Source organism: Lissotriton vulgaris, chromosome 5 (assembly GCF_964263255.1).
Source record: "Lissotriton vulgaris chromosome 5, aLisVul1.2, whole genome shotgun sequence".
In the NCBI taxonomy this organism is placed as follows: domain Eukaryota; kingdom Metazoa; phylum Chordata; class Amphibia; order Caudata; family Salamandridae; genus Lissotriton; species Lissotriton vulgaris.
In genome coordinates this window covers 826643799-826662916 of record NC_141693.1, presented here as the reverse complement: position 1 = coordinate 826662916, position 19118 = coordinate 826643799, and the positions used below count along the sequence as shown (strand labels likewise).

The following is a 19118-nucleotide window of genomic DNA, read 5'->3' as shown; positions in this document are numbered from 1 at the left end:
GGCTTTGCGAACTCCCTGCGCCCGGTGCATTCCGCAATCCTTTTTTGGAAACCGTGGACTCCAAAGCGGGTAGCAATAAGGGCCTGCTAGATCCGTTAGGACCCTCGGTCTGATACTGACGTTGATATGCCCGCACGCTATGGCGTAGTTATTGTGAAGTGGCAGTGTGGTAAGGCAGCACGAGGGGTGCACCACCACCGCCCCCACGTGGCATCAAGGCATGCAGCAGCCAATCTTAGGTGCTTTCAGGGCCTGTTTGCGTAGTCATAATCCAGTGTTAGGCAATGGGTATAGTCACTTATCTGGTCGAGAAAGTGCGATGTAATTTTGCCGCTGGCTTATGCCCAATTATTGTGCAGTGTCTCACTTTAAGGCCTCAGGCCGATCTGCCATGTCTCTGGAGTGTTTACAAAGGGTGCAGCATGGAGATATCTTGCCTCCTCGCCCCAATGGGCACCGCTGTCGCCCCCCACCCGCACCGTCCAAATGCCACGGTATAAACTGTCCGCCTAGCGCCACAGTTCAGGCCCGTACGTGTGCTCCAGGCCCTCAGCGGGCATTCTCTTGTGTCTCCCGGTCTGATCCTAAGCAGTGCACCAGGGCCGCCACCCTCGAGGCCTGTAGTCGTCGTCACCAGGCAAGTTACAGCGTGGGGTGGGCAGGCATCACTCGTCCGCTATGCAGGCCAGGGTCCTCCGCCTTGCCCGGTTCCAGTAGCGAAATCTATGCTATATTTGAGTCTTGGGCCCAAAGAAGAGTGACTCCGGATAGTAAATTTTACCATGGGCCGTGCAGCGCCCAATACGGCTCGTTAAGGCAAACACAAGTAAATCAGCCAGGTAAGTGCGACGGGGGGGGGAGGAGTTCTTCCTCTCGCCTCAGAGCTCCGGCTTCACTCGTGATCCACACCGGTGCCGCGCTTCACGCCGCCGGGCTCTCTGCACCTTTGCCCATTAGCAGTTAGCGCGTCTTACCGCAATGCCACGGCCCCCTTCAGCCAGTCCGTCGCTTCACAGCCATCCGATATCCAGAAGCCCCGCCGGGCGTCTCTGATGGTTTGGGCAGTGTTCTGTGTTGTTCCGGTGCCGCATTCCACTCCACATCTCAGAAGCAGCGAAAGGCGAGGGCCTCACCGGCGTCCTGTCTCCCGAGACCTGTGCGCCTCGTGGGCCGCCGCGGTGTAAAGTAGCCGCCTGCTCCCCGCAGCTCGATCCGCCAGGCACCAGTGCAGCCCTCGGTCCGACACTCCGCTGCCTCTAACTTCGGTCTGTAAGGTCAGATCGTCTCCAAACTTTCACCGGGGCTGCAGTTCAGTATTTTAGACTCCCCTGCATAAATTAACTTGGGTTAGGTGTTGGTAGTTCAGGATAATTGTAGGATTTTCTGGCCAGGCTGCAGGAGCCTCACTACAGTGCAGCCATTCTGCGTGCGCGCCCTCTAGCGCCCCGCTTCTAAGAATTATTTTGCATTTGTTCTTCCCAAATTCACATCTCGACTTCTACTTATTGGATTTGTGTCTTTTTTTGGTCTTGTTTTATTTATAAAATTAAGTCCTATTTTTCTAAACTGGTGTGGAGTCCTTTTGTGGCATTTTCCCTGTTTATTTATTTATTTTATTTAAAATGTTTTATATAGCGCTGGCTAGACCCGAAGGTATCAGAGCGCTTTACATGAGCATCAGATCATAGTTACAGGTTACATCGTTACAAAGGTTACACAGTTCTTAGAGCATGGCAACATAGTTACTTGTAAGGTCAAGATCAACAATAAGCACAAATACGTAAGGGGAAAAGAAGGCAGGGTGAGAGATTCAGGGGAGGGGGTTGGAGTAGGGGAAGTATACAGATAATGAAGGTGAGAAAGAGGAGGAGAGGGTGAGAGACACAGCATGGGGAGAGGAGGGGAAAGGTTACGGGGACACAAACCGGTAGACGAGTCAAGGCAATGTCCAAAGTCCAGTAAGCTGTTATCCCAGGGGAAGTGGTATCCCTTCCCTATCTCTATTGCAAGAGGCTCCCTTTACGCAGTGGACTCTGTCAGAGGGGTCTCTGAGACTCTAAGGCCTACATACTGGATCCTTCCTCAAAAATGGGAGAGGGAGTGCTTTGGCAAGGGGTGCCATACCATACCTCAAGTGTGAGTGGCTCCCTTGGCGCAGTGGACTCACTCAGCGGGTTCGCTGGGACTCCAGAGTATAAATATTTTTCTAAACTGGTGTGGAGTCCTTTTGTGGCATTTTCCCTGTTTATTTATTTATTTTATTTAAAAAGTTTTATATAGCGCTGGCTAGACCCGGAGGTATCAGAGCGCTTTACATGAGCATCAGATCATAGTTACAGGTTACATTGTTACAAAGGTTACACAGTTCTTAGAGCATGGCAACATAGTTACTTGTAAGATCAAGATAAACAATAAGCACAAATATGTAAGGGGATAAGAAAGCAGGGTGAGAGATTCAGGGGAGGGGGTTGGAGTAGGGGAAGTATACAGATAATGAAGGCGGGAAAGAGGAGGGGAGGGTGAGAGACACAGCATGGGGAGAGGAGGGGAAAGGTGACGGGGACACAAACCGGTAGACGAGTCAAGGCAATGTCCAAAGTCCAGTAAGCTGTTATCCCAGGGGAAGTGGTATCCCTTCCCTATCTCTATTGCAAGAGGTTCCCTTTACGCAGTGGACTCTCTCAGAGGGGTCTCTGAGACTCCAAGGCCTACATACTGGATCCTTCCCCAAAAAGGGGAGAGGGAGTGCTTTGGCAAGGGGTGCCATACCATACCTCAAGTGTGAGTGGCTCCCTTGGCGCAGTGGACTCACTCAGCGGGTTTGCTGAGACTCCAGAGAATAAATATTGGATCTTTCCCCAACAAGGGGAGAAGGAGTGCTTAGTCAAAGAGCACAAAGGACAGGGGGTAGGCAGAGTAGCAGGCAAGGGGAGAGATTCACGGGAGAGAGGATAGGAGCTAGGGAAGAGACAATAAGGAGAGACGAAAAGAAGTCTGCCTAAAGACCGACTGGGTAGGTGACGACCAAGGAGGGAATCCACGGCCCATCTCCCCTATAGCTAAACTAAGTAGCTCCATTGGGCATCAGACAAAATAGTTCAGTTTCAAAACATTAAGAGAGGAGGGAGGGAGAGACATAAATAGAGGGAGGATGCGGTAGGAGACGACAGGAGAGACAAAAGGAAGTGCAACAATGTGGTTCTACAATATACTAGAAGAAGATCAACAAGTAAACATTAAATCAAACAATCAGCAATACAATTAGGGGAGGAGAGAAAAGAGAGAGAAAGCAGTGGGGCGTAGGGGAGGAGGGAAAGTGAGGATAAGGGAAGAGAAAACCGTAGAGACGAAAGGAAGTCTGTCTAAAGATCGACTGGGTAGGTGACGACCAAGGATGGAATCCACGGCCTATCTCCCCTATATCTAAACCAGGTAGCTCCATCGGGTATCAGACAAAATAGTTTGGTGTTTGGTGTGTTACTATTTGATATATTGCATAATTTCTTTACATATTGCCTCTTAAGTTAAGCCTGGCTGCTCTGTACCAAGATATCAGAGAGTGAGAACAGGATAATTTAGGGCATGTTGGGATTTACCCTGTCTAGGATTGGGGTTCTTGCTTGGACAGAGTGCATACCTCTGCCAACCAAAAACCCAATTTCTAACACATGTTAAACTACCCCCCTCCTCCCTCAAACTCCAATCTGAGTCATATTTAATCTTAGGTGCTAAACATTGTTAGCAGAAGTCAAATATGTGAGATTCTGCTATTGTGCTTTAACTGAGGTTCAGATTCCACAAAAGGAGTTGAATGGAGAGACAATGTGGATTGAAACAAAACAGTTAATTCCTACTCTTCATAGTTACTGTCAGATTTGATCAGCCTCTACCTAGTTCCTAAGTAGGGGTTGAGATCCCACAGTTTAGAAGGTGAGGCTTCAGAAGATTTTGCATACTAGGACTTATTCTGTTTTTTTAGAATATTATGATTATGCAATACAATCCTGTAGAGCAGCTGCTTATAAGCGTTATCTGTATATTATCTGTTTGTCTTCTACAAGAGGTAACTATTTATGTTTAAGATTTCTTCTTGTCCCATTTGAGTAATTTAGGAAAACATGAAAATATTTTGCCAACTCTATGAAATGTCTATGTTTATGCACGCTTCTCCATTTGTTGGCCCATAGCCAGTACTGGCTAAGACTACGTTTTCATCTTCATGACCTGTGGATTACAAGGGAGGCAACTGGGATATGTGTCAAACCCCAGCTGGGCACAAAATATTAAAATTTATGAGGGTGGTATTGCAAAAGTCAATATAGACTTAATATACCTCATGGATTTGCGTTGTGAAGGAAGATATTGCAAAGAAATGTAATGAGCGTGGTCGGGCTTACCGTTAAGAACTATGGGGCATGTTTAACATAAGGTTGCATCACTTTATGCTTAAGTTTGATTTATCAAGCCACACAAGGTCACTGTGCGTGGCCCTGAGTGACTGTGCTGATGCGGCAAGTGCTAGATAAGTGCTTTTACTTATTTCTTTATATAATTTTACCTATCCCGTCGTCTGTCGACTTCCCCTTCCGCCCACACCACGCTTGCGGCATCGCAGTCTCGGCGATGTGGTGAGCGCAAGGTAAGTGGTTTTATTCATTTTTTAATTTTACTTTATCTATCTTGTCATCTGCCGACTCCCCCCCACCCCAACGCCCCACTGCTCTTACCTGTGCCATATGTGCGCGCTAGAGCTGATGTTAGAAGGATTTCAATACAAATAATGAGAGGACAGAAACATTGATAGTGGTGCAAAAATTGAAAAGAAATGAGACAAAAAGTAAAAATGCAGGCAGAGCATTACCACTTACTACCATCTTGAATGATTGCACCTCATTTCAGGCATGATTCAGAGTTTGATGGATGGGGTTCTTTCCCCAAAATGGATATCCCATCTGCATTATATCTCATAGCACTTGTAATAAGATGGACTGGATGTCTGACCACCAGTCTAATGGGCAAATCTCGGGCTCTTTTCAAACAGATTTTCAAATCTTTTCAAGCACAAGTTGGTAAATTATAGTTCCATGTATAACGATGACATGATTTGTGCACCAAGGTATGTATATTAGAAGGCTGAGGAGACCAGTAACAAAATGTTTCTGTATAGGCAATGATTTGATAATTCTAGAAATACCTTTTTGCAATCAACGTATATAGAACAGCAACGCAAATCACAATGTAATATGTTCTCTGAATGAAGATGTTGTATGGCGGAAATGATCTGTTGATAGTAAGTAAGCAGTTTATCTAAATCCATATCACAAATAGATCTAACGTTGTCCAAAGCCAGAAGATCACTGAGATCTGAAATCTGAAAAACAAAAAGAATAACACTTCTTAGATAAAATATATGAACCATAAACCAACTACAAAACATGTGGAGATTGAGTAGAGCTAGATATACTCCTGCATGGCCCTCATTACGGGGTCTCTGTAATGTGGGGTTTAATTCTGCATTCAAGGAGTTATTGTTGGAGGACATGTTAACTCTGGAGGTGTGGAATTGAGGAGGGTGGGTCCAGGTAGAGCTCAGAGAATCCCCTAGGCAATCAGAAATAACAGAGGAATTTGGTAATTATGGGTCTGATTCTGCTGATAATGTTCCATTAACAATATCTGGAGCTTACTTCTAAATCAGATTTAACTAAATGTGATATATTACATGACAAAATGCAGATTCCTCTCAGCCTATTATTGCAGAAAATATTCAGATTTTTCTCCAACCACACATGCCCTGTGATCTTGTATTCTCTACCTTTTTCTGCAGAGAGTCATACGACCCAATTTTTTCAAGTGTGAACTTCCTTATTACACTTATTATTGGGACCCATATTTATCAAAGTGTTGCATTGGCATTATGCCATACAAGGGTAACTCAATACTAAAGTCAGATTCATCAAGTCACGCAAGTCCACCTTGTGTGGTCCTGCATGGCTTGAAATATCTGGAGTAACGCAGGGCAGCGCAAATCACTGTCTTGTGTTATTCTGCCCCAGGAAGGCAGTCTTTTGGTGTAGAGCTCATACGCACCCACGAATGGATTTTGGTGTATTCCCGAATGTACGATTAGTGGTATGCCTGGAATGCGCAAAATGCTATGTCTCCCAGGGGAGAGGTAAAGAGAAGAAATATATTCCTCATTTTTTTCCCTCTTTCTATGTGTGCGGCATTCTGCAGGACACATAGAAAAAAAGGGAAAATGCCTCTCAGGATTGTTTTTGCACAGGAAGGTCACCATTCCTGCACTAAAGCAATCTTGCTTACATCGCAGGCACCCTTGCACCAAGGTGTCTTCGTTGGCGTTGGGCAGCCAAAAGTGCACCAGCGCAAGGAAAGGACAGGACAGGAATGTGCTGTATGATGGTACATCCAGCGCAATCCTGCCCTTTCCCTTTAACGCAGGGCAGTGCACCAAGGTGGCTTGGTACGTGGCACCGTGTGAAAGTGTGACACAGTGGCTCCTTGATGTTTTAAGAATATTTATAATATACTTCTCACTTTAAAAACGGTACATTTTGCTATTCCGAATTGCTCCTGGAAGTGTCCATTAATAAAATAGCTTGTTCTGTTGTGCTGATATAAATACTCGCGTGCTATGCAACCTGACAGCCTTGTACGAGAGATATTATTTCACATAAGCACATTACACATTAGAGTAATATGCAGCTTCAAAGATTATCAAACAAAGTAAAGTATCAAGCAAAGTGATTACCAAAACTAGCATTTGTTTTAACAGAACAATGAGCAACATTTGGGGACTCACCTGCCTTTTTGGAACACATTTTTGGGATTAGCTACTGAAACTTCTTTCAATATCTTATCTGTCAAACAAATGAATCCTATGATTTTAGAGATTCCTTTGTACTAATTCCAAATCTTCTCAACAATCACAACAGCAAATTGTCAGAGAAGTTGACATTAGATATGGCTACAAATATATATTATGGCAGAAGAGGAGATTTTAGAGAACTTAATGTAACTTTCGACACAAATATATTGTTCTAGCAGAAGGGGAGGTGTAGTGCAACCTCAGTCGAAGCCTGGTGAGGGGACTGGCCTACTGCAGTTGAACAAGCAACACTTGGGTAACTTGGGTGACAAAGAGTTCATAAGTAGCAAAAGACGATCATGGAGGATTTTTTTAAGGAGCAAGATGGCAGCTGTGTGAGGGTGGCTGTTTCAGCTCTCCTCTCCAACTGGATTTGATGGACTTTCTTTTACTTCCTATGTGGTCTTTGCTGGAATGAATTTGGGAGTATCCTTAGCTAGCACTTGGCAAGTGCCCTGGTCACTCTCAGCGAAAGGTCTGATCTCACACGGCGCACACTAGTCTTACTGGTTTTACATGCAGTCCACTGGGCGTCTGTGAAGGTGTGATGTCACCTCGCTCATAGTAGCAGCAACGCCTCCAAAGTGTGCAAGAGGCTTTAAGACTTGGGATGGCTGTGGAGTGACGACAGATGTGAATAAAGCAGAGGGAGGATCTTGGTGTTCGGACCACCCTCCAACCAGGAAACCTGTGGAAGGACAGAGCCCTGATGCAAGGACTTGTGGACCTGCAGAACCATCAGTATCAGAAAGCTCTGTAGCCGAGTACTTTAGGAAATTGACTCAGCCTTCAGAAGCTGATGCCGCCGGTGTGCATGACTGTAGATCCGGTGCTTGGTCCCAAGGGCTCTCTTCCCAACGTTGGAGCAGGATGCCTTCATTTTCTGTAGGAGAGGGTCAGTCACTTGCAGAAACAGAGTTAACGAATGGGGGATAATCCTCTGTGAACAAGCTGGATGGCATTGCTGATGTGAACTTGGAATCGGATATGGCGGCAGCGGCTTTTGCAAGTTCTGCTGTGGGCGCCAATGTTTCAGATACCCCAGCAGAGGATACACATCAGACTCCTAGCACAGATATCACTCTGGTCAGCTGCTCATTTATTCCACTTTACACAAAACTCGGATAAAGCTGGAGGGGGCGAAACCCAGAATTATTTTAATATATCTGGGCAACTTTTTACTACGCCAGGTGATTTCTAACCTTGCACGTCCAGATTGGAAAACATCTTTTGAAGGGGGTTCATTTTTCATTATGCAGATTTTTGCCACTTTATGGTGGAGAGAATGTGGCACCTCCGTCAGCTGATGCAACCTTTTCAAAACAAAGGAGCTTAGGCTTATTTAATTAACCCAGCTAAACTTAAGGTGGTTTTTCAAGATAAGTTCCACTTCTTTGTCTCAGAGATTAAAGCAAAGGAGTTTTTGGAAAGTCTAGGCACACTGGGGAGATTAAATGATTTGCCCAGAATCACAAGATGTTGAGCATTGTTGCCGGCACTCAAACTCTGTTCCCCAGATTTGAGGTCGACCACCCTAGCCGTTAGGCAACATCTTCTCCCCTCTATTTGCTCACCGGGGCGCACTGCTGTGGATAAGCTAAGCAGAGGGGTAATTGTTAAATGTGTGGTAAGTAAAGGTTGGTTCATGCTGTGCTCAGTGTCTGGGTCTAGTGTGGATGAGGCTGACATTTTGGATCTGCTGAATGTAGAATTGGTGACAAGGCTGTGCCTTCTGATTATTTTTTGGTGTCAACTACCCTGGCCAGTGAGGCTGAGATATAGATATTTCCCAGGGTCTTCTCAGATCTTAGCCCACTGGTCCTTGGAATCCCAGTGATGGGTTTTACTAAGTCACAGCGGTTTTGGACTTTAAACGCAGGAATTAGGGGGGGGGGGGAACACTTAGCTTTAGTCTGCACCAATATAGATCAAAGCAGTCTGTGATCTGGGGGTATATAACAAACTATCCCTAGCAGAGGAGAAGTTAACTTGGAAGGTGTCTAACTAAGGTAGGTCTCCAAGAGGCCCAGCAAGAAATTGCTATTTTGGAAGCAAAGATCAATCAATATTATCGCGAGGAGGTGGCAGCTAAGTTTCATCTCTATCGTTGAGAATGCTATGAGTATGGGAAGGCAACCTGTAGGCTGTTGACAAAAATGATTAGGCAGAAGGAAGTGGAATATGGGATTCCTGCTATTATGGATCAGGGATGTAAGACTTTTGAATCTCTGGTAGATATTCTTAAAGTGGCTCGATTCACAGACCTAACTTACTACAAAATCCTAAACTTACTACCATTTTGGTATTCACAGAAGGCACTTTCTCATTTTGGTATTCACAGAATGCACTTACTCATACTAATTTTATGTCCGCACTCGGCCAGAAGATTCTGGCCCAGTGGTGGAAATTCCGGCCAGTTGGTGGAGATTCCGGCCCATTGGTGGAGATTCCGGTCTGCTGGTGGAGATTGTGACCCGGTGGTGGAGTTTCCAGCCATTGGTGGAGATTCTGCTTCTGGCCAGAATCTCCGCCACCGGGCCGGAATTTCCTCCAATGGCCCGGAATCTCCACCACCGGGCCGGAATCTCCGGCCCGAGTGCGGACATAAAGTTAGTATGAGTAAGCGCATTCTGTGAATACCAAAATGAGTAAGGGCCTGTCCATGCTCGCCAATATTAGAGCAAAGTTGGAGAGCAGCCCCTGTATTAAGCCAGTTATTGTTAGTCAAATTAAGTACAAATTGAGTACAAAGTACTAGAGTATGCATATGATATCACAGTGGTTACTAGAGATCCTTCTGTGGCTCTCCCAGAAATTGAAGATCACGCCAGGCAGTTTGGGGAATGCTCAGGATATAGATCGAATGAGGGAGAGACCCAGGTGCTGTGCATGGAGGGAACCGGATGTAGAGATCTATGAGTGGTAACAGATGCGGTATACCTGGGCGTTAAGATTTTGGCAGCCTTGGCTAGCTTAGTTGAATTGAATATGGCACCGCTATTGCATAAAATCCAACATGATCTTCATAGAATTGACCATCTACATTGCTCGCTTTTTGGGAGGTGCAATGTATTGGAAAGAAATTTTCTTCCAAAGGTGCTATATATTTGTAGGACGATCCCATTGAAAATCAGTTAAGCATTGAGTGTCCAAATTGGAGAGTACATGTTTTAGCTTTTTGTGGGGAAATAGGAGATCAAGGAGAGCAGCTAAATGTATGTTTCTACTGCATTTGCGAGGAGGATTGGTGATTTCTAAATTAACTCTGCATTATTGGGCATGCATGCTTCAACATTTGGGTATTTTAAATACAGTTGGAGCAAGTCAAAATAATTTAGCAGAATCCCCAATCATTTATGAAGTGATTCTGGGAGCAGAAGCTGAGGCATGTCTTGTCAAAAAATATTTAACCTAGCTACTATGAGAAGACCAGGTTCAATGTCTTAAGAGCATCATATAAAGTCTGGAGCCAGATTAAGCGACGATTACGCGTTCCTAAATTTCAATATCATTCACCTTTATCAGCCTTGTCAATTTTTCTCCCTGTTTTTCAGGATAAGATCGAGGATTGGTGGGTGTAGAAGGGACTTTCAGTGTTAAGGGATTTATTTTTTTAGGGCCAACTCCGTTCCTACACAGATCTACCGGAGGCTTTTGGATTGGCTAAGAGTGACTTCTAAAAATGTCTCCAGATACAGGATTTTTCCTTTAAAATGAAAAATTGACTCATCTCAGTGGCTAAGATTCCCTTGATTGGGGAGGTGAGACGGCAGGATAGACTTGGCTTAATCTATGATGTACTGGTGCAGGGTCAGTGCGATGATTTGAAATATAAAACTCTAAGAGGGAGGCTAGGCTTTGTGTAGCAGAGCTTTATCTCCAGGAATCATAGGACTTGGGTAACAAAGTTTTATTGATGGCTAGCTTAAGAAGCACACATTTTAAAATAGTCTTCAATCTGTGCCACACTCTGGCCAGGGTGGCCAAGTGGGGTGGCATGTTTGGTGGCAAATGTAACAGACGTGGCTCAGTGCAGGCTGCTATTGTTCACATATTTTTTGAATGGCCAAAACTGGAATAATTGAAGCAGGATATTGGGAAGCTTTTGAGGGTCTAACATGGGTGGGCGATTCGGTTCACTCCAGAAATGATGATTCTGGGGGCCAGAGAAAGCTCAGAAGATAATGAGGTAGTAAGAATAGAAGCATGTTTATTATGTATTGTTATGGAAGTTGCCTGCCTGCTTGCGCATTCCGTCAGAATGGTTAAAAAAAATGTTCAATGTGGAGATCAAGATTACTAGCAGTTTATAGTATGAAAACTAATTTAAATAGTTGTAAAGGCTGAAAGAAGCAGTAGTGGGGGAGCCAGAATCTATTTGGGTGCCACTTACTAGTTGGATGGAAGGGTCAATGCACCAGGAATGAATTAGGGGGAAAGGTAACAAAGACCGAAGTCGGACTGTTAGTACATAATGTGTCTTGGACTCAGACCTTCCTGTATTTTATGCATATGCACTCATTGCTTAGTGGTTGTGGGGACTCTAAATACTTCTTTGGAATTATTTATCAGCTTTTAGACGTATAATAGCTTTCTTTTGTATGTGAAAGTTTATTTCCCCAGTTCAAGGAGAAACATGTTCTATTTGAAGATGCCTCCTTTTAATACGATTATATTTATCAGCTGTGAGTTATTTTCTATATGCTCCTTTTGCACTGATGTCTTTTGAATAATGCTGCTAACCCTATCAGGATTTATATTTGCCGCTGTTTGTAGTGACAGGTATAACAAATTGTTATTTATCTATTTCTATGAAAAAATCTGCTGTGTATTACAAATGGATTGAAAAGCTCATGAAAAAAGACCATAGGGTACGCAACACAAATATTTATAACTAGTTTAAGGTTCACAAATTATTGTCAGCATTTTGGGTAAAGACAGATGGTAAGCTATATATAGGGTCCATCCCTGAATCAGCTGGACATATATAAGTAGCAGGAACCAAATTTGCTACGTTGCAATAGGAGGCAGGAGAAGAACAGCATCATAGCCACAGACATATGGCACTTCTTCTCACTTCCCTAGCGCTGGCACTCTTAAAAAGAGCCTAGGGCCACACACACGCACCTTTCAATCATAGTGCAAAGATGACTGTGTGAGTCTAGCATAGTAGTAGACGAGTAAACATTAAGTATAAAAACTATTTTTTTTATTAACTTTAAACCTTTTTAAGTTTGAAAAGGTTTGGAGAAATTAAAAGATTTCTCCAAGTTAATACCTGCCTCAAGGAGACACTATTTTTTGGTGCAAAGCCCTATATAGAACAGCGGTGGTTCATTCATAAGGGTGGAGGAGTGTTGCCCCCCTGCTGGGAGTGTAGAAAGCATGAGAAAGAAAATGATAAGAAAATGACTTTATTACCATTTTAGGTTTTCTCTTTCAGCCAAAGCTGAGTGTGAGTGGCCAATGGGCCATTGTTTCTGATTGGCAGGGAGAAGTGGTGGCCACTTAAATTTGAAGTGTGCATGTTGGTTTGGCCGTCTGCCTTGCAACTGCCAGCCCAACATTACGCGCTTCAAACCTCTACAACCCAAACGTCTTAGACCGCTGGATGAAGAGCAGGCACAGGGAACTTCAGGTCAGCCCTCTCAAACCATCCTGGTGCTTCTCCATGCACCTTAACCTTATTAACAGAATGAGAGCAGCATCTGGATTTGTTAAAGGAGTTGGCTGTGGGAGTGGACTTCGAGCTCGGAGTTGGACATAATCTGACCAAGCCCCAACAGTAATTACTAATAATCCTGGATTTTGAGGCAGTTGTTCCATGTGAGCAACAGGTTATTTCAGAGGGGCATGCTGCTTTATAGGCTGTGTGTATCTTGTTTTTTATAGTTTAGATTTGCTATCAGCGTAGTGCGCTGAAGAAGCAGAACCCAGATGCTCAACTGACCAGACATGTCCTCCTTGCCCTTTAGGATTTTTATTGGTGTGTGTCATTGAAGCCAGCCGCTGAACACCTGCTTTGTTATCTGCATTTGAATCTAGATAAGAGATGTGTCAGGGCTACCGGAGCTCAGTCACCCCACTCTGACCTCAGATCGTGGGTGCAACCACTTCTTTACCTATGTGGGTTTTGCAAACCTCTTGCACTGCAGCTTGAATGCTGCTGGGTTACAAGGGAAGTTTCAGTCTGGAGTCTCTTAGAGGGTCTGTCATCACTCCCATGTCATGATCATCATTATAAATCACTTTCTTTCTGCCACAGATTTTAAAAGCAAACAATCATCATACATTTTTACAATATTACATATTTGAAAATAGCCAAGCAATATGTGTCAGTACAATGATACAAGAATATGAAAATTCATAAATGTGACTCGTCCGAAAGTACATAAAGTGCAATTGTTTAACAATGTTAAAAAAACACAATAAGAGTAATAATAGGTCCAAGTAAATAAACTAGCAAAATGCGGACTAAAATCCTTAGGAATAATCAATAACATTTTAGGCAAAGAAAAAAAAATCCAGAAACCCACAACCAATACATAAGTAGCTCAAACAGAGTTTCCTGTGATGGTCAAGCTTGAATCTGATAGGCCAGACACTTTTAAGGAATTTTGCGATAGAGAATATTATATAAGATGAAGTATCAAATCTACAAATTCTTTATGCAACTTTCCACTGCCGGACTCCTAAATTCCTGCATAGGGGCACTATGCAGCACTTGCACTGATGGATAAACGCTGGACAGAAGAATAAAAGATGCTTATCAGTTTACTCTGCACTGTGACAGCCTTGGCAGATTTTACTCTCATCAGCCGGACTCTTCCACCTGGCAGTAAAACTGGCAAGCGGAAGGGTGCCCAGTCTGAATCTGATGTGAAGAGCTTTAGTAAAGGGCGGCTCAATCAAGTCCATAAAGGGCTTGAATTCAGGAACTGGTTTCATCTCCAGGAATCTGTCTGTGAGGAAACCTAGATTTTGAGACTGTATCATGGCTCTATCTTCCCTCTCCCAAAAATGAGACTTGAGCTACAAGAAATGGAGGCCGGATAGGTCCAGGAATCTGTCGGGACAGGGGTGGAAAAGATCTTTTGCATATACTTAAACCATGGGAGTGTTGCTCACAATGATTATTTCCAGGAGAACTCTCAGGCCATTCCTGTAATGAGGTAGCTCTGGAGTATTCCAAATCCTTAGCCAGTTTAAAACCAGTTTCAGTCTAACCTTGGAAGTGATTGACTGCATGTCAGGGTCATGTGTAAAAATCAAGGAAGTGCTTTTAGGGAGTTTTAGGACCACCCTCAAAAATTTATTTTCAACAACTCCTAAGGGATCAATATTACAGTAGCCCCATATCTCCACACCATAGGTTGCGGCAGCCACAGATTGGGCTCTGCCTATTTCAAGAAGAGGAGAAATAGAGTGTATGGGGATGTTACGTCTGAATTTCAATGTAGCTGCCGCCCTGTGGGATAGCATGAGCATATTGTTTAAGATCTGGCTAGTCAAAAATACTGCTAGACAAGGTCCCAAATAAGGAAAGTCTGAGACAGTCTCAGAGGTCCACATCATCTACCCTTATAACCCCTCTAAAGTGTGTATGAGGATGAATTGCAATAAACTTGGTTTTAGAAGCATTTATGGCTAACCCTTGCTTAAAGCAAACCAACTTGAATCGAAATTTGCCTAGCTTTGTAACGGTAAGTTTCAATTCTATTAAGGACATGGAGGCGAGGATTATGCTTTTCCTTCTTCGCTGTTTATTACAATTACAAAGCACAGCAGCCCAGAAAAGCACTGAAGTTCAGAAAAAATAACTGTATAATCTCCAAACACAGAGATTAAGAACATGTATCATTCAAATCCAAGGAAAAAACTACATTTCCCATCAAGTTCATGAATAAACACACAACAATAGTTCTTTCACAGTGTCCATCGCACGAAGATAGGGCGTCCATCTTGTGTTCCCTTCCTCTTTCTTCGCGCGAGTCACGCCGAAACATCAACGGTCCTGCTTCGAATCCTCATTACCTAGCGGAGTAAACAACAACACCAGCGTAAGCGTTGCAAAGCCAAATAGGACAAAAAGCACTACAACGGTCAACCACCTGCCAAAGAAGAATGCAGTAATATCATTCATAGCCATGAAAGAAATAAAACTGTTTACTTACAGCCATACGGGTGGGATCTCCTCCGAAGGACCGGGGAGGGATAATCCTCGCCTCCGTGTCCTTAATAGAATTGAAACTTACCGTTACAAAGCTAGGCAAATTTCGATTTTATGTCAGGACCGGAGGCTTCAGATTATGCTCGTTCAAAGCTTACTTACCACCAAATGCGCAATATCCACCACTGGTTTAAAATAGAATCTTTTAAAGGTGGAATCCGAGGACCAATCCGCAGCACGCATCAAGTCCTCCAAGCGCGCATCTAAGGAAAAAGCTTTCGAGGCCATGGCCCCCCTAGCCAAATGAGCGCCAAACATCTTGGTGTCAATGCCAGCTTCCTGCAACACCCACCGCACCCATCTGGCTATGGTGGGGGAGGATACCGCCTTGTGTGGCTTACGCAGGGCTATGAGCAACTGCCTTTCACCCGGAGGGCGAAGTTCCAGGGTGACATCCTCATATGTCTTAAGGCACTGAACCACGCAGAGTTTAGGTACGTCCGCGAAAGCCGGGTAGGAAATCGATCTCGTCGCAGACTTTGTGCGACTACCCACTGTAAAAGTCACCCCTTCCGGTGAAAAAATTCTTGCGGAAACGTCTAGGGCCCTGACATCTGAAACTCTGCGGCACGATACCAAACACAGGAGCATAGCCAATTTCGCAGACAATAACGCGGTTCTGGGGGCAGAGACAGCCTCACTCCCCTTAGGAGTTTACAAACAAAAGGGTGCTCCCCCTATCGGAGCTCCGTCTACCGGCTCGTGAGCCGCTGAAATTGCCGACCGCATTGCATTGATGGTGCGGTACGCCAAACCTTCCGTCGCTAGGTCTGCTAAGAAATTCAAGATGGGAACAACTCCTGCGACCAGGGGATCCAGGTTTCGTCAAAGACACCAACGAACCCACCTGGTCCAAGCGGATCGGTACCTCTTTGCAGTACTACCGGCCCAGGCTTTAGACAAAAGGTTCTGAGCCGATTCCGAAAGGCCTGAGAGCGACCAACGTCTCCGGAAAGCCGCCATGCCATGAGGCGGTGAGAATCTTGTAGTATGAGGTGGTGTGGATCCCCGTTCGGATTGAGAAGGAGATGAGGGAGCCGGGGGAGTAGGATTGGAGAATCCCAGGAAAGTTCCAGAAGAACCGGAAACCAAACTTGAGACCTCCAAAACGGTGTCACCAAAATCACCTCCGCATTCTGGCGGCGGAGCTGAGCCGCCGCCCTCAGCACCATCGAGAAAGGGGGAAACGCATAGGGCTTCCCCTGACTCCAATCCTGGAGGAACGCATCCGTGGCTTCTGCCAGCGGATCCGGTCTCCAACTGTAGAATCTTCGTAACTGGAAGTCCAGTCGGGACGCAAACAGGTCCACCGAGAGTGGACCCCACAGGCCGTTCAGCCATTGGAAAACTTTGGCGTCCAACTTCCACAGACTGGAATCCCGCAGATACCGCGAATGCCAGTCTGCCACTTGATTGTCCCGGCCCGGAAGGTATTCCGCCGTCACCAAGACTCGATGGGAGAGGCAATAATCCCAGAAATCTGTTGCTAGATCCGCTAGTGCCCGGGACCGAGGACCGCCCAGATGGTTCACATAACGAACCGCCGAGACATTGTCCATCTGCAAAAGGACACACGATTTCGCCAAGTCCCTGGTCCAACAGCGGATTGCGAAGGACCCCGCCAGCAGTTCCAAACAATTGTTGTGGAGCCTTTGTTCCTCGGACGACCACACGCCGCCTGTAGAGAAATCCCCGCAGCGGGCGCCCCAACCGGATCTGCTGGCGTCTGATTCGATGACCAATCCGGAACTGAGCCGAAAATTGCCCGGCCGTTCCATGCTTCCATATGGGAGAGCCACCAAGCCATCTCTCCTTTTACCTCTTGCGAGAGAGAGACCAGCTGGTCGTAGGACAGACCCTTTCTGAGATGATGCGCTTTGAGGCTTTGTAGGGCACGATAATGCAGGGGTCCCGGGAAGATTGCCTGAATGGAGGAGGACAGGAGTCCTACTACTCTGGCAATCTGCCGCAGGGAGGTGTGAGATTTTGCAATCGTTTGCTTCAGCACATGACGGATCTTGGCTATCTTCCGCGAGGGAAGGCTGAGTGAGGCCTGCACGGAGTTCACTACGAAACCTAAGAATATCATCGTCTGCGAAGGTGAAAAAACCAACTCGTCCTTGTTGATGACGAAACCCAGTCCTTGCAACAAAGAGATTGTTCGATTGAGCTGGAGAAGTAGTTTGTTTGGACACTGGTCCATCAGCAGGATGTTGTCCAAATAGACTACCATCTGGATCCCCTGACACCGAAGGGCCTCTACCGCCGGGTGCAGCAGCTTGGTGAAGCACCAAGGGGCCGATGAAAGCCCGAACGGAAGGGCGGTGAATTAGAAGACTTTGTCCTTCCAGAGAAATTGAAGGAACCGCCGATGGGGAGGATGAATGGGTACGACCAGATATGCATCTTTGAGGTCCAACCGGACCATCCAGTCGTTCGGGAGTAGAACGTCCCGCAGCAGATGGATCCCCTCCATCTTGAAATGGTGGTATACCAACCATCCGTTGAAATCTCTGAGGTTGATCACAGGTCTCTGTCCTCCGTCCGTCTTGTCCACTAGGAAGACGTTGCTGAGGAAACCGTAAGGATGCCACACTGTCTGGCAAATGGCCCCTTTGCGTAATAACGCTGAGACCTCCTCGTCGATTAAGGCTGCATCCGCCTGCGAAAACACGATAGGGTGTGGCGCCCTTAGCTGATAGGGCCGATCGTAAAACTCTATGCGGAAACCCCGCACTGTCTGCAGCACCCATGCATCTGCTGTAATCGCTGCCCAAGCGTCCGGAAAACTCGCCAGTCGTCCCCCAATTCTCACCTGACTCGCAGGTATCACACTTACCATGGGAATTGTTACCGCCGGCGTCGTTCCGGAATCCACCTCCGCGCCCTCTGAAGCGCTGGCCTCTCGTCGGGTAAAAGTTGGTGTAGTTCGCCGACGTGTTGTACTGGCCTCTGCCGGAGCCTTGCCCTTTGTTGGGTAAATTTTGACCGCCACGGCCGGTCGCGTGGCCCCTACCGCGACCGGCCCATCGGGAAAAACGTTGCTGGAACACCCTCTTTATGCTGGACTGGGCTTTGTCCAGGGAAGTAAACGTATTGACGAACTTGCCCAGCTCCTTGATAAAAGTGTCTCCAAACAAGCCGCCCTGTGCCCCCGCGCCTGCCTCCGAAGAGGCTAAGTCACCTAACTTGGGGTCCAGCTTAATCAGCAGGGAACGGCGACGTTCCGTCGATAGGGCGCAGTTGGCGTTCCCCAGGAATATGACCACCCTCTGCGCCCAACTCGATAGCACGTCTGGAGAAATGGGAGTGCCAGTAACCTTGGCCTCCTCGGCCATATCCAGTATCTTTGTTATAGGGCCTATGTCGTCCAGCAGTTTATCCTGACAGGAACGCCAGGAGCGGTCAATTCCCTTACGGGGGTCTTTGACAAATTTCGCCATGAATGTGGCCATCTTGCCATCTAATTCTGGTGTCATGGCGACCTTTCCCTCCAGGGTAGGACGGGGACATTCTCCCCTCAGACAACTCCGTGCCTCTTTCTAGAGTGGTTTGCGGAGGCGTGCCGCCACAAACTTCGCGACTTTGTCCCCAGGCACCCAGGCTGCTGACCGTGGATGAACAATCTCATCTGGGTCCAGCATGCCTGAGCTATCCTGCGGTAACTCCGTCGCAGAGCTGGATGGCCGCCATGAACGCACCGACTCGTCGTCGTCGTCCGTGTCTATCGGGGAGATCCCTCCCGGGGAGGAAGGGGCCGTCTCAGTCTGCCCTGAAGGTCCCGGAGTCGGGGTCGACGCAGGGGTAGGATCGGTCGCCTTTGCTAAAAACGCATCCCGCAGGCGTTCAAAGGCACCTCTATCCACACCCTGCGGGGCCCCAGTCGCCTCCCTACAAACTTTCTTAGGAGCAGGGGGCACCCCCTCTGAGGATGCAGAGTTGCCTCCAGTGGTCTCCAAGTGCGCCTGCCCTAGCTTCGCACACTCTTCCACAATGCGC

At 46.3% G+C, this 19118-nt stretch overlaps 1 protein-coding gene across 2 annotated transcripts in view; it reads right to left on the bottom strand.

The window, feature by feature from the left end:
• LOC147711655 (uncharacterized) overlaps positions 1–19118 on the bottom strand; it is a 1672131-nt gene that overhangs the window by 437436 nt on the left and 1215577 nt on the right. For both annotated transcript variants that reach the window (XM_086922319.1, XM_086922320.1), the window contains one exon: positions 5195–5371. In XM_086922319.1, coding sequence (XP_086778445.1) covers positions 5195–5371 — 177 coding nt within the window. The remainder of the gene's footprint in view (positions 1–5194; positions 5372–19118) is intronic.